Source organism: Equus quagga, chromosome 2 (assembly GCF_021613505.1).
Source record: "Equus quagga isolate Etosha38 chromosome 2, UCLA_HA_Equagga_1.0, whole genome shotgun sequence".
Taxonomy (NCBI): domain Eukaryota; kingdom Metazoa; phylum Chordata; class Mammalia; order Perissodactyla; family Equidae; genus Equus; species Equus quagga.
Window position 1 is genome coordinate 1,540,004 of NC_060268.1, and position 16,263 is coordinate 1,556,266.

Consider the following 16,263-nt stretch of genomic DNA (forward strand, 5'->3'; position numbering starts at 1 on the left):
TTTTCTGCCCTGTCTGCCACTGCCTTCAAAAAGTCCTTTATCTTCTTTCCCTTGTATTTTTGACATAGTCCTCTGACTCACCCACCTGACTCTGACTCTGGTTTCGCCTCATCTCACACTATCCTTCATGTTGCCATTAGTTTTAGACCAAGTGTAGCCCATAATTAAATCATTTCCACAGTAAAGTCTAAACTTCCTCATAGAATCAGTAGGCTGTTCACTGTCCAGCCCGACCTCTGAGGTTCCTTCTCCAAGTACTTTCTCGACCCTCTCTAACTATCTGTGGTGAACACCCAATTTTTTTAAATTTCCTGTCCATCACAGACTGATGCTTTTGTAAAGTAAGTTTAAAATGAATTACTAAAAAACAGTCATGTATTTGGACTGGAGTAAATGGCTTGCTGTCAATTTCTGTACTTATCACAGACTGGTAACAAGCAGGTTATCGACCCAGCTCAGTCTGTGGATCATAGGCGAAACTGTCCTGTCCCCTCTCCAGCTGCTCTGTGCTGCTCCCTTTCTCCCTACATTTGCGCTGTTTTCCTCTGACACCCTGTCCAGCTCCCACCCTCTCAGCTCCCTGCTAATTCATTCTGTAAGTCTCATCTCCTTTGGACACTTTTCTCTGACCTTCATCAGGATTTAGGTGTTCTTTTTCTTTTCCCATGTCATAGAACAAGATTCACAAAACAGAAACTAAAGGAAGACAACACAATTTTTTCTCAGAGCACCAGTATTCAGAGGAGAGGATTCAAGATTTTTAAATAATGAATTTTAAGAGAGTGTGTGTTTGTGTATGTATGTGGTCTTTTTAAGTCTTTCCTAGTAAAGTTTCTTTTCCTGGTAAATGCCTCTCAGCCTCTTCCCTCCAAGAAGACTAGTGAGTATAACAAAAAGTCGCAGATTTCTTATCATTTTTTGAAAATAAACTGTTATATTCACTGATTCCTTCTAGGATGGCCCCAGAAGTTGCAGCAGTGGAAAAGAATGGTGGCTACAACCAACTCTGTGACATCTGGGCTGTAGGAATCACAGCCATTGAGCTTGGAGAACTCCAGCCGCCGATGTTTGATCTCCATCCAATGAGGTGTTCTCACTCTTTACAATTATGCACTTACTAACAAAGCCTTCAGGGACGGGGAAATACTGATAACTTGGGTATTCCAAGCTCATTTTCAAGAATGTCAAAATAGTAAAAATGTTATCAAGGGTTTAGGGTTAATCTCGCCTAAAATCCTAAGACAACAGGGAGTGAATCATCTACACTGTCTGAAGCTTTACCATGAAAAAAAAATCCCTTAATAATCATACTAAGACACAGCAGTTATAATTTTAAAAAGTATTCTTTAAGTCTTTACGTTCATTCTTCCTTCAGTTGAACTTGTTTCCTTTTTGTCCTAAGTAAAATTATAAACAAATCACAGTGCAGATGAGATTTTTTCTATTCTCATTTGATTTTGCTTCTTTTTACTTTGTCTAGGGATAATGAAGAAGTACCTCTGCTTAGTATAATTATTATTTACGTTTTAGGGCATATTGTCTCCCAGAAAAAAATATTTGAGGGCCTTTGAAAGAGTTTTTGATATTTTGAAGGAAAAGATAAATTAGGCTAAAATTTAAACTTTTAAAGTAAATAGTATAGAGTTAAAAAGAAAACCCACAGGGGGGAAAGTGTTCTCCCAATATATGATAGATAGCAGATTATTATAAATTACATAAAAAACTCACTTAGAGACTCTCTAGGTAAAAGATGGATCGTTTATAAGCAGTACCAGATACTAAAGAAACATGGAAAGCTCTTTGACCTCACAAGTAACTCAAGATATATAAGTTAAAAGATATCTACTTTTAGCTGGAATGCCAACAAGTACAGACCTTTAGGAAAATAATTAGATGTTGTTTGTTTGTGGGCAATACAAATGTTTCAGTGATTCCACTACTTGGAAAATTATATTTAGGAAATAATCCAAGATAATGAAAAGCTAAGAATTATTCTTTTCAGAATAACAGGGAAAAATATCTAAGTGTCCAATAGTTGGTGAATTGTTAAGCAAATTTCTTAGCAGTTAAGGGCAGCTATTACGTATGTATAAACCAAAGCAACATGGAAAATTGATTATTAGTGAAAAAAGCAGAACACGATATTACCTGATATAATAATGTAGTAATTGGTTAGCATTAAGATAAAGACTAAAAAGAAAGCAGAAAATTTAAAATAATTTCTTAGGGTGACAGGAATATAGACTTTTTTTCTTTTTCCATTTTCCTTTCTTGATAAATCATTTAATTTTAAAAGGAGAGAATATCTTTGGTATTAAAAAAAGACAAGGAGTTTCCTTAGAAACCCGGAAGGGTTTAGTAGGAAATACTGAAATAGAGCATTTTAGAACTTCCTTCTTAAATCCCCCATCCTTGTCCCCCATAGTCCGTAAAAAATGGGTCAAAGGTGAATTCATAGAGAAGGTAAGTCTTCTTGCAGGTTGACTTCTGTATTATTCATAATGAGAGAATGTGGGAGATTATTGTCCAGAAAAGGAGACACACTAGGAAGGGAATATAATTTGCCAGTACACTCAGAATAATTGTAGAAGTTAATCTTTGGTTAAACATACAACCCTGTGTTAGAGTAACACATCATGTCTTTGTGTTACAGAACGATATGTAACTATATAGAAATGAGCCTAAGATACAGTATTAGTTACACATGTAACCATATGGTAATGAAACCCTTCTGTAACATTTGGCAGCTTTGCCTTGTGAATAAGAGCTCGTTTGAAATTTAAAATCCTCTCTATAGCCAGGAGAAATTTTCTATAGGCTATCCAAAATATGAAAAATTTAATTTCCATATTCTATACCAGTTTTCATCACTGCCTACATGTATAGTAATCTTGTATAAATTCATTACAGAATCTTCATTCTGATTATGAGATGTAGGAATAAAAGTATTTTGGTATTGCTCTTTAACTAAAATTTTTATTTCAGGGCCCTCTTCTTAATGTCAAAAAGTAACTTTCAGCCTCCAAAACTAAAGGACAAAACAAAATGGTGAGTTAAAGAATATATAGATTTATAGAATTTTACAGTTGAGAGGGACACAGGTTCAGTTCCCTTGTTTTATAGATGATAAAACTGAAGCCCTGAGCCATTACAGTTTACCTGAAGTTGTACATCTACTTTACTTGCAGAGCTGTGGCAAGGATTAGGGTTATTTTCTGGTCAGTTCTAGTTGCTTAGGAACCTAGAGTAACAAGGAATAGAAGGAAATCTGTGCCAGGGTGAAACATTTGTATCATCTACTGCTCTCATGGAACTCTGATCATTTTCTTAGTGCTTTGGCAGCTCCGGTGAGAGGTGTGGTGAGGAAAGGATTTGAAACGAATACATTAAGATTTTGAAGACTCATATTTTTGCCCTGTACTTCTTTTTCATACAAAGTAAAGCAATTTGCCTGTTCTTACAGTCCATAAGGACATCTTCAATTGGATGATAAAAATTGAAAATTCCTTTTCTGGTTATATCTTCCTATACATTTAATAAAAGAAACTATGCGAATAAAAGTTTCAAGCCCTGCAATTCAGGAATTCTTCATTTAGATTACATGGATCTCTTGGGGGGGGGGGGTCCATGGGCCCCCAAATTCCATATGTATATTCATTTTTCTGGGGAGGCAATTAATATCTCATTTCAGATTCTAAGAGGCCCATCCCCAAAACAGGTTCTAAACCACGGTTCCGTGTCTTGTTAGCCTACCATGCATAGTGTTACTTAGGAGCCAGGCCTTCCGGGGGTGATGCGAGCCATGAAAGGCAAGTCACTGTGGAAGTGAAGGAGTTTATGCCCCACTGCCAGCTGTGCACTTTGTCTTGACGCAGATTCCCTCCTCTTCCTCATTACCCTAAGGTCCTAAGCAGCTGGGACTGAAGGGGTTCATGGCAGGAGTGACAACATTTGTTCAGAAATGAATGCCTCTTAGCTCTAAGGCTGAATCCACAGGCAGTTTCCAGCACAGTCTTTGTCATTGGAGACTTTGCCAGTCTCAGGTACTATCTGACTTCGTGTGTCCCCACCATGAGTCACCAGATGTCATGCAGCAGTTTGATTTCTATGCAGAGAACTGCACTGTGTTTGCTGCCATTGGTAATGACTAAGGCTATTTTGTCTCTTTGGTTCTTGCTCAATCCCTTCTCCAGTGGAATCTTGGCAATGGTGTAAATACCCATCTTTGCCATTAATTAATATTCAAAATACGATTCCTTTAATTTGTGCCTTCTTCCTTTCCCCACTTCATCAATGCAGGTGGCAGGAAAACTCTTCTGGTTGCTAAAATTGCTCTCTCTTTTTTGCCCTTGTTCCTAAGAAATTCAGTGACCTTTTAAGGGTTTAAACAATCTCTTACGTCACCCACCCTGCCTCCGTGCCATCCATCTCTTTTGGTACAGGGAAACATTCACGTACTGTGGTGATGAGGCAACAAGAAAAGTCATCTTGATTCCTAAGTGATACCTAGAACACAATATTATAAATCCTATAAATGACACAGCTACCCATTTCTAGTTTTTAGTGTATTTTTTAGAGGTTAGATATTACTATTCTGTTAACTAATTGCATTTTACTTAAGGGATGGAACTGACACATGTTTTCAAGGAATATACCATGCTTTGGGTTTAGTTTTTTGGCTTATATAGAGCTAAGAGGCCTAAGAAAAAGATCATGTGTTTCAGACTTTCTAACTGCTCATAAGTTAATTTATTTAGTAACACCAAAAAACTAATATTAGTGAAATATTTTTGTACATGTCTCTTTTTATTTGAAGGTCATCAACATTCCATAATTTTGTCAAAATAGCACTAACCAAAAACCCCAAAAAAAGACCAACCGCTGAAAGACTTCTGACTGTAAGTCACTGACATTATGGGGGGATTTTCTCTAGCCAGGCCGTCTTTAGGCATATCCCTAGAACAGGAGTATTCTGGTTTTTTAATATAAAAATATTAGCGATCTCTTACAGCAGGGCTCAGCAAACTTTCTGTGAAGAGCCAGATAGTAAATATTTTAGGCTCTGTGGGCCGTACAGTCTCTGTCACAGCTGCTCATTTTGCCGTCGTTCAGTGCACGACAGCAGCCGGAGCAGTGCACACGAGTGGGTGTGGCTTTAACACCCAGCCAAATGGATTTACAAAGAGGCAGCACACCAGATTTTGCCCATAGGTTGTGGCTTGCCAGCCCTGCCTTAGAGAAACTCTTGAAAACGTTGCTATCATCTAAAATTAATTATTTTTCTTGGTTTCTTATATAAATTTATAAAATGCTCTGTGTGTATATGTGTTTGTAAAATACTTTCATATTAGAAAACGTCACTGATTACAGCAACTAAGAAAGCTTAATTTAAATGTCATAAAACTTAATGTCTGTACATTAACGTAATTTTACTGAATTAAATGTATGCAAATGAGGAATACACATGCTTTTTTCTTCCTGTAATATGGACTGTCCCACAGTATTTATTTGCATATCAGTCTAATGATGTGGGTAATGAATGTTGTCGTTAGAGCCAAGGTTGTAGTTTTAAAACCTAATATAGATAGATTAGATAACTTCACATAGGAAAATTATTCACGTTATAAATTTACCTTGCAAAGGTTCTTTAGTTTTATGATATACGATTGTGGATTCTCTGACTAACATTTTTACTAATGCATTCTCTAACTTCTGTGGATTACTGGGCTCCCATAGGCTTGTCTCTGATAGTTACTGAGTGGAAAAGCACAGATAGCATTTTGATAAGCTGTAGAGGTAAAAGCATACTCACGAAGCTTTGTCTTGTTTGTTTGCTTTGACGTAGCACACTTTTGTAGGGCAGCCAGGTCTCTCTAGAGCCCTGGCAGTTGAGCTGTTGGACAAAGTGAACAATCCAGATGACCATGCACATTACACTGAAGGAGATGACGATGACTTCGAGGTAAGGGGCATTCAGTCTATATTTGAAATAAATGTTTAATATGGCCTTAGATTTGCTTTCTAATCCACTCTTTTAAGTTAGTTAAAACAGATTTAGCTACAAAGATTAATTAGCAATGTAAAGTAAACTTATTCTGCATATAGTTACAAGTTGATACTGTTAAAAAATTGTGATGATATACATAACATAATTGGTTGACACTTTCCTCAATCCTAGTTTTTTGCAGACGTCTTTGTAGTTCTCTGCAAAGAACTAAGATTGCTATTCTTCTTCACACTGTACCATTTTATTTTCTTAGTTGGTTTATCTAAAGTTGCTAAGAAGTAGCTGAGATTAGAATCAGATCTGCCCCTTCCTCCTCCCAGCGGTGCTTTCCCTTCTCCCTAGACCTCGGCTTCTGCAGTGAGGAGTTTGATCTTTCCCTAAAGAGAAAGGACATCTGTTTCCAAAGAAATAAAGGTTTTAGGAACATTGCTTTGGAGTAAGAGAACAAAAATTTAGCCAAAGAACATGTACATATTTTTCACAAAAGAGACTCCCTAGAAATCCAGTTGATCATTTTTGTAGTTTCTCTATTATATATATCATTAACAGAATATGGATAATTTTTAAAAATTAACTTGAGGTTCACATAGAAATTTTATTCTTTCTAATACTTGTTCAGAACTATTATTTCTTATATAATTACATGTAGAGAGCTATTTCTAATTATGCTTGCCTTTTCTGAAAATATGGTAGAATTATTTTGAATATATTATATTTAACAACACAACTTATAAAGTAGGAGCCAGGGACTTCCTGCCCTTTGGCAGGTACATATTTATGCCTATCTGTAACACAACTGTGTTTTTTCGCAAGTATCTCTTCCTCTCCTTTTATGATTCCTTTTTATTTCTGGGTTTCTCTGAATCTGTCTCTTCATTTCTCTTTTTGACTTTATTTCCCTTTATATATCTAGCTCCACTTCTGGCAAGTCTGTAGAACTCGACTTTGTGTGTCGTTATTTATTGAAGGAAATTTTCTACTTCATGTTCTTAAGTTTTAAGTTATACCATATAAATATCATGATAACTGATAACACTCATTGGGTAGTTATTATATACGAAGTATTAGGCCAGATAATTTCCATGTTAACTCATCTAATACTCAAAACAATCCTTTGCAATTGGTACTATTACCATCCCCATTTTACAAATGAGGAAACGAAGGAGAAAGAATAGAAGTAATGTGCCCAAGATTGTGTGGCTAGTCAGTAGTGGAACCAGGATTTGGATCCAGGCAAACTGACTCCAGAGCCTGCTCTCTTAGTTAATACACCATCATTTCTGTGTGTACTTAATAAAAATAGTCATTAAACAATATTTGAAAACTAGTAATTGCCCAGTATATAGCATAGTCTTGTCATGCATTAGGTACCCAGTGAATATTTTGTTGAATGTTAAATGAACTTCAATTGAAAATATTAAGTAAACCTGCCATACATAGATTTTTTCTACTTAAACCATAATTTGCAGAATTTTAATAATAATAAGATTTAATTCCTTAAATTCAAAAATTATTAAAATTCTGTGGCTTAAATGTAGAATTGGATATTCCTTGATTCCCCAATTAGTCTTTCACTGGTTATGTAAATAACCAAACTCCTCTTTTATTCCCACACCACTTTGCGGGGCCTCCCAAATCCACTCTGCCTTCTGAGTTCTCTCTTTCTGTTTAATGATATCACCATACTTTTCAGTCCTTGAAATGCAAAATCTTGTGCTAGGCAGTTGGGGACACAGTAGTGTATGAGATTGGTATTATCCCGGCCTTCAGAGAACTTACGGTATGGCCTCAAAGGAAATTCAGAAATCCCCACCAATAAGTTAGGAGAGTCATAACTCTTATGGAATGGGAGGAAATATAGTGTGCTGCGGAGGCATGTTACAGGGATGGGAAAGGACTCACTGTTGGAGTGATATGTAAGCTGAACACCTGAAGGGTACATCAGAATTGGAGGAAGAGAGCAGGCAGAAGTGTTCTGAGCAGAGGGAATTAATAGCGTGTTTGAAAGCCTGGTGACAAGAGAGAAGGTGGTGTTCTTGAGGAACTAAAGAAAAAGTAGCCTGTTGGAGTAGAAAACAAGGAAGGAGGTGGTGGAAGATGAGATTACAGAGCTAGAATAGCCATTTCAAACCACATTAACAATTTTGGGCTTTAGCTTGAGGGCAGTAGAAACCATGAATGTGTGAAGGAGTGACATAATCTGACATGCATTTTTTAAAGCTCTCTGTGACCTTAGAGTGGTGCTGTCATTCCTTAAAGCCAATTAAGAGGCTATTGAAGTCATCCAGGATAGAGACAGTGATGTTTCAGACTAACATGGTAGAACAAGGATGGAGGAAAGTAGACTAATTCAAGAATTATATGATATACATATTAATGTGTCAGAGAAGACGTAAGAGTGGGAGTGAGGAAAGGATTACTTCCAGGTTTTGGCTTGAACTGCTGGGTGAATATAAAAGTGCCATTTATTGAGATAGGAACACTATAGAGTAAAATCAGATTTGGGAAGAAAGATGAGTTCAGTTTTGTATATAGTAATTTTGATGTAGCACAAGACTTCCAAATGGCGAAGCCGCATAAGGAGTTAGGTGGTTGTAGCTTGGGGAGAAAAGTTTGGACTAGAAGTATGAATGTGAGTGTCATTACATATAGATGTAGTTATACCTTAAGGAGTAAATGTGATCACCCAAGGGTGGCATGTAGGATGAGATAAGAAGAGGGCCTAGGACAGCATCCTGAGGTTTCTCCCAAAATTTAGTAATCAGGTAGGCTAAGAGAAACGGCAAAAGATTGATAAAGAACATTAAGAGAAGGAAGGAAGTTTTCAATGAGGATAGTACCTAGGAGTTAAATTTAGGAGTCTTTGGATTTAGGTGGTGGTGTTTGATTACTTTAAAAGGATAATTTTCAAATAGTAGAGGTGAAGCTAGATTGAAGTAGTTTGAAAGATTAGTAAGTCACTGATGAAATTTAGTTGTGAAAGCAATGGGTGGGATAGAGCAGTAGCTAGAGAAAAATGAGTTGACAGGGGAATGATTGATTTGTATGTGGAGTAAAAAAGTTTGAACAGGATTAAATGCCTATGAAAATGATCCAGTAGATAGAAGATTCTAAAGAAGCAAGATGAATAGGCACAGCCCTGAGAAGGAAGGAGAGGCTGGGATCTAGATTATGAGGAGGAACTTGATCTTAAATTAAAAAAAAACACTTCTTCTCTTGCATCAGAGAGGGGCATAGTTGAGAGTGTAGCTAGAAGTTATCTTCCGTTTGATGATTTGTTTTCTCTGTGAAGTAAGTGGCAAGGTCATCTCCTGAAAGTGTGAATAAAAGTGGGTGGGTTTGAAGAATGTGGAGAAGGTGTGAAATAGTAATAGAGGAAAAGAGGTGAGTTAATGACTAGAGAAGTGTTCGTGGCAAAGCTGAAGCCTCGGATGAGATGAATTTTCATTGTGTTCTGCTGTGTAATTTTCTCCAGTGGTGATTGGTACCCCATTGTAAACACGAGGGCAGCTAGTTTAATTCATCCAGGGTTGTCATTTTGGCATGCCAGTGTACTGAAGAACAGTAGGACAAAGGGAATTTAGGACATTGGCAAGAGATAGCTTGAAATTATGGACCACCAGATAAAAACTGGATGGGAAGAAAAGTGAAGATAAGAGAAATGCTGACGGAGAGTGAGAAAGTAACGGATTGGTAGGCTTGGGATTCCAGTGTGAACATTAAAGCAGCGTAATGGGAGTGAGTCAGAGAGTAAGCTCCAAGGATGAGGAGTTTGGAGTAGTGTGGATTCTGTCTCAGAGCTGATGACAGGGTCCAGGACGTGGTCTTAGGAGCAGAGACTGCATGGAGGTGCGGGAGAACGTCTTCAGAGGTGGAGTCAGAAACCTCAGTCCAGGACAATGGGCTTTTGAAGTCCCTTGGTATGACGGTGGGTCTTGAAGTAGAGAAAAAACATATGAGCCACTGTCAGAGTCATCAGGGAGTGAGAGTGAGTCATCAGAAATTTGGCAGATAGGGGTTGAGCTGAAGGCATAATTTCAAAGGATCAGGAGCTTATACAAAATGGTGGAACTTGTAAGCTTCTCACTTGATTTACTACAGTTTTGCTACTCAGTCTCCCTGCATCCAGTATTTCTTCCCTCCATAGCCTCTTACACACTTATTGATTACTCTTAGGGATAAGGTGCCAGTCCCTCTCTGTAAAATCTCCAAAACATTCCTTTGCCAGGAAAATAAAATTGAGAGCCCTAACCTGACATTCCGAGCCTTCATGGTCTGGCTCGTCTCCAGTCTGTTTTTCTGGCTTTTTCATCTCTTCACTTAATCTTCATTGCAGCCAGATAACAGCCAACTCTGGTTCCCCAAACACTCCACAGTGTCCTTTTCTTCTTGCGTTACTTTGTTCCTATTCTGTCTGCTGTCTAGAGTGCTTTTCCTGCTGGCTTCACGTCCAGTGTCCCCTTGTCCTCCCAGCCCCAGGTCAGATTACCGTCTGTCCTCAAGAACTTCTGTAATTTATTTTATTAGTAGGTAGTTGTGTTTGTCAGTAAATGATCATTTAATTAAAAAGAGAAAGTTTGACTTTTAACTTTATCACTGAAATTTTTAAAGTGTGTGTATTGTGCTTGTATTCACAGCCCCATGCAATCATTCGTCATACCATTAGATCTACAAACAGGAATGCCAGAGCTGAGCGGACAGCTTCAGAAATAAATTGTATGTGTTTTGTATTCATTTTCAATTGGTGGTTTTGGAGGGTTGAGCTGGGTGTTCTTGTGGCTTTTTTTGGAATAACAAAATCTCAAACAAACTGAGGCTACATTCTTTAACATATCAGAATACCTCTAAAACAGGTTGTTTTCTGGTTTATAATAGAATTCCCTTGGTTTATAATTAAATAGGTTTTATTTTCTAATTATAAAGTTAATATATGTCTATTGCAGAAAATTTACAAGAGGAAAAAATAGAAAATTAACTTTGCCCATAACCTTATCGCCCAGTGCCAACCCACAGATAATATTTTGCTGAGTTTCCTTCATGTCTTTCCATATATATCTTCTTAGATGGCTGAATTTATACATAAAATTTTACTTAATACTCAGAAGTAGTTGCCATATGCAGTCATGCATTGCTTAACGATGAGGACACATTCTGAGAAATGCATTATTAGGTGATTTTGTCGTGTGAACATCACAGACTGACTTAGACAAACATAGATGTTAGAGCCTCCCACACATCTAGGCTGTATGGTACCAATCTTATGGGACCACCATCATGTATGTGGTCCATTATTGACTGACACATCATTATGCAGCTATGACTACTTGTCTTAGTCTTGATAGCCATTATGTTTAAGGGTTGCATCCTGTTTCACTGAGTTGATATATTATAGTTGAATAGTTCCCTATTGTTGGACATTCGGATTGTTTTTAATTTTTTTAGTCAGCTCAATACTAAGATGAATCTTTTCTAAAATGCATATTTAAAAGAGGAAATTTATTGTTATACAATAAATTAATCATTGACAGATAAAAATTTTGTATCAACAATATTTGTCATTTTAGCCACTTTAATTTAGAAAAACCAATTTGCAAAGAAGTTTAGGTATGGATATGTTGACTTAAATGCATATTTGTTTCAAAAGAGATTTAAAGTAGTTTACAGTAAAATAAAAGATAAGTAAAAATTATAAACTGTAATGGAGGGAGATAATTTATTAAATATTTAGGCTAATTAGAATTACTGCAGATGAGCATTTTGTTTAAATCTGAGTTTTCTTGAACCCAGATGTTTCCAACTTTCTGGATGCAGCTTTGGAAATGTAGGTCGATGAAGAGTAGAATGTCCTTCCCTTATTTTTCACTTGTTCCAGGCAGGCCTTGGCATAGTTAAACCAGAAATTCAAGATCTCATCTCTTTGTTAGTCCCGGATTGCTGATATGTTCTTATGCTGTCTTCTTGTATGTCCCAAGAGAACTCTCTGGGCTCCAGATACCAGACAGAACAGTAGCAAAGTTGATATTCCATTATAAAGCTATCTTCATTTTATGCAGCTGTGTAGTGTTCAATTAAAGGAGTCTAATTTATCTATCTTTTCTTGTATAGCTTTTGGGGTTTGTGTTATATTTAGCAAGGCCTTCCTGATTTTAAGGTTATAAAAGAATCTTCCTATTATTTCTTGTATTTTTACAATTTCATTTTTTTAATATTTAAATCTTTGATATAAGATAGAATTTATGTGGTAAAATGTATGAAGTATGCATTCAGCTTCAGTTTCTTTCTAAATGACTACCCATTTGTCTTAATACTATTTATTAAAAACCAAATTTTCACTAATGGGTTTGATATACCACCTTTATTATGTAATAAATAACCACATATATTTTAGGACTTTCTGGAAATTCTGTTCTGCTGTATTAATATGCCTGGTCATGTGCTAGTAGCATACTTGTGATTATTATGTCTTTGTAATACCTGCTAAAATCTGTTAGGATGAATCCTCATCCTGCCCCCTCCAACATACATACCTTGTTGCTCTTCTTTTTTGTTATGATATTTGGCTATTGTTTTTCCTCACGTAAACTTAAGAATCAGCTTATCTAGTTAAAAAAAGTTCTGTTTTTTTACTGAGATCTCATAAATTTATATATTAACTTTGAGAGAGTTGACATCTTTGATACTCCGTCTTAACCAAAATGGGCTTTTTCAGAGATAGGTTCAAGACTCAGTTCTTTCATCAGAGAACACTAACTTCTTCAGGGAGTGAGCTCTGTGTGCTTCAAGCACCAGACGGAAAATGGTAGCGTTGAAGGTCATTTTATTGGTGATTTATCTTTAAATTTTCTCACATCTCCTTTTGTGTCTATCAGGAATGTTTTATACCTTTGTTTTTGTTTGTTTGTTTAATAGATTTTATACACACCTAGTTAGTTCTATTCTTAGTTTTTTGTTTGTTTTTTTTAGTTGAGCTGGTAAGCTACATATAATAAAATGCTTAAGTGTACTGCACAATGAATTTTTAATATGTATACACTCATCAAACTACCACCCGGATCAAGATGCAGAACATTACCAGAATCTCTGAAGGCTCCGTCGTGCTCCTTCATAATCAGTACCCATCCGTCTTCCTGCATCCCCCTGCCCTCACACTGTCCAGGCCAGTCACTGTTCTGATCTCTGTCACTGTAGACTGGCTTTGACCTGATCTTGACCTTCAGATAAATGGGATCATACAAGACGCACCCTCTTTGCCTGGTTTTTTTTTTTTTGCTCAACATTATGTCTATGAGAATCATTCATCTCATGTGTAGCAATAGTTCATTGTAATGTGATATTTTATTGTATGGTTATAACACAATTTATCCATTCTTTGGTTGATGGGCATTTGGTTTGTTTCCAGTTTTTGGCTATTATGACTACTATAAGCATTCTTACAATGTCTTTACAGTGGACATTAATAATTATTATGATCCTGGCCTAGCTGAGACCACCAGGGACAAATGTGTAGTCCAACAAAGTCAGGTTTATTAATTTTGAGGGAGAGCACGTTCCTGAGGAACTCTGGAACATCTCATAAAACAAAAGAAGAGAAGAGTGAGCGGGTTTTGGAAAGAGTAGAGTTCAAGTGAAATTTAAGTGACAACTTAAATCAGAGTAGGATGTGAATGAAAGGGTCAACATCAGGTGTGTACAGTAAAGATAGACCCAGAGGGCTCTTTCCTTGGAAACTTGAAATATTGTATTCAGAAACCACTTTATTTGAAGCTCTGTGTCTAAGTAGGAAATTGAGGCTGCTTCTCTCTGTCAGTGACTTATGTCTTCTGGGCAAAAATGAATGGTTCGTTCTAATGAGTCTGATTTCATACAGCCAAGTTTCTGACAGTCTATGATTTTAGAGAATGGTGTTTCTCGGTAAGAAAGGTAATTCAGAGAGGGGTCACCATGTGATACTTTATATACGCAGCATGTCCTTGGGAGAAGCATTGTTTCTTGTTGACTTTGCATTTGGATTGTGTCTGTCCTCCCAGCCTGATGAATGGCAAGGCAGATTATTTTCTCCGTCCATTCCAGATATGGGTGTATCAGCTAGATTACCTTTTTTTATTTTTTGTCATCAAAAGTCACTTAGTGGTTGAGTCCAATTACCTAGGAAACCAACTGATTACAATGAATTGGCACCAAAGGAAGATGAGAGGTATCCACAAAGAAGGTGAGTACAGCCCAAAAGTCAGTTTAATTATGTGATTTTAGCTGACTCGCAAGTAAATTTTAGCCAGGTATTAGACTCTTACCAAGGACTGACTAAGGCTGCAAAGAGCAATATTAAGAATAGGGCCTCTACAGGTATCATAATTGAGAGGTAAAGTGTCTGTCAACAATTCAAAACCTTCAACTGGTAAAAAAAAGAAAGAGCGGGGAGGGAAAAAGGTAGTTAAGAAAATAAAGAACTAATTTGCATATTAAAATATGATAATCACTGTCTCCAGTCATCATGTTGCCTGGGTCTTGAGCAAATGATCCATTTCATGTCATCATTAGCCTGATCCCAACAGGCTTGTATGGAAACTGCCTTCTTTTTGCAGTCATTTGCTTCTGAAGATTCTTTGTCATCTTCAGTTTGAAGTGTCATACTGAGATAGTCTTGTGTTGATTTAAGATTGGCCTATGTCTGTATAGTTGAGAGACACGACCACAAGGATCATCACCCTGTTTTACCATTGTATTAGTTGTTAACAGTACCTGGCAAGATTCTATTTATTGAGGTTAGAGGGCAGTTTTCCAGAAGGCAGTCTGAGTTTTAAATCTTGAAGAGGTTGTTTCAGAGGAAATGCTTCTTGGTCATGGTGAATAGAAAACTGTACTGTACGAGTCTTCGCTGTATTAGCCTGTGATAATGTAGAAACTGGAGTCAGGGGCAATATTCCCAGGGCTATAACATGCTCAGTTTTAGGTTTATTGGGAGAGAGTTAATGGGCTCCTGAGGGAATTGACCTCACTGTCATTCAGGCCAAAACAAACAAAAAAAAACACTCAGGCTGAGGAAGTCTAAGAATTTCTGAAAGTTTACCCAACTTAAGTGTAAAGATCCGTTTGTCCTTTTTATCTTAACTGAAGACCTGGGGTGCTAAAGGCGATGGAGATTTTGCGTAAGATGTATTGTCTTACAATCTCCTTAGTAACAGTTCCAGGGAAGTGAGTGTTTACATCACTAGAGTTTTCCAAGGTAGGAAATATAAACTCGAGCAGCTTTTTTTTGCCATCGTTAAAGTTGAGGCTTTTTAACAAATTTGATCCATCCTAGAAATAGATATGTAATAACCAAAACAAAAGCCTTTGTTGACAGAAAAACTATTTGTGAGAAATTATCTCAAGTATAACACACCCATATGTTCCTCTACATCAGTATTTTTTTAAGCTGCAGGTTGCAACCCCATCCATGACATCTATCAATTCAGATTTTTAAAAAAAGAAAAAGACACAAAATAGAAAATATCTATATGCATCACTTGGGTCCTTAAAAGGTACTGCACTATGAAATGTTTGTGGATTTTTTGTTTGTTTGTTTGTTTTGTTAGCAGTTCAACTGTGGTGTGCTTGGGTGCGTTTTTCTTTTTGTTTGTTCTGTTTAGGGGTCATTGAACTCTTAGATCTATGAGTTGATATTTTTCATCAAATTTGGAAAATTTCAGGCCACTGTTTCTTCAAATTTTCTGCCCCAGATTCTCTCTTCTCCTCCTGGGACACCAGTTACAGGTACTTGATGCTGTTTCTCAGGTCACTGAGGCTCTGTTCTCCCTGCCCTCCCTGTACACACAGAAGGTGTTTTTGTTCTCTAGACTTCAGTTTAGTTTCTATTGTCCTGACTTCAAGGTCTTCAATCTTTTCTTCTGTGGTGTTCAGCCTACTGTTTAAGCCTATTGGTAAATTGTATTTCAGATATTGTATTCATTGGATCTAGACTTTCAATGATATATATAGATACATGCATATATATAATATGTATACATATATAGTCTCTATTTCTCTACTGAGAATTTCCATCTGCTTGCTTATTGTGTCCATCTTTTCTCTTAAATCCTTGAACATATTTATAATAGCTGTTTTAAAGTCCTTGGGTGCTAATTTTAACATCTCTCGCATCTCTGAGTCTGTTTCTATTTATTCTTTTCAACTGGTTATGGTTTCTATTTTTCTGCTGCTTCTCTGGTCACTTTTTATTGTATCTTGTATCAACACTGATATAGTATTGTATTGTA

General features: G+C 36.7%; 1 protein-coding gene across 1 annotated transcript in view; it reads left to right on the forward strand.

Annotated features, from left to right (window-relative positions):
* MAP4K5 (mitogen-activated protein kinase kinase kinase kinase 5) overlaps window positions 1–16,263 on the forward strand; it is a 107,800-nt gene that overhangs the window by 59,505 nt on the left and 32,032 nt on the right. Inside the window, exons 9-13 of the mRNA XM_046655084.1 lie at window positions 956–1,087; window positions 2,986–3,048; window positions 4,817–4,898; window positions 5,846–5,962; window positions 10,645–10,723. Of these exons, the coding sequence (XP_046511040.1) occupies window positions 956–1,087; window positions 2,986–3,048; window positions 4,817–4,898; window positions 5,846–5,962; window positions 10,645–10,723 (473 nt within the window). The remainder of the gene's footprint in view (window positions 1–955; window positions 1,088–2,985; window positions 3,049–4,816; window positions 4,899–5,845; window positions 5,963–10,644; window positions 10,724–16,263) is intronic.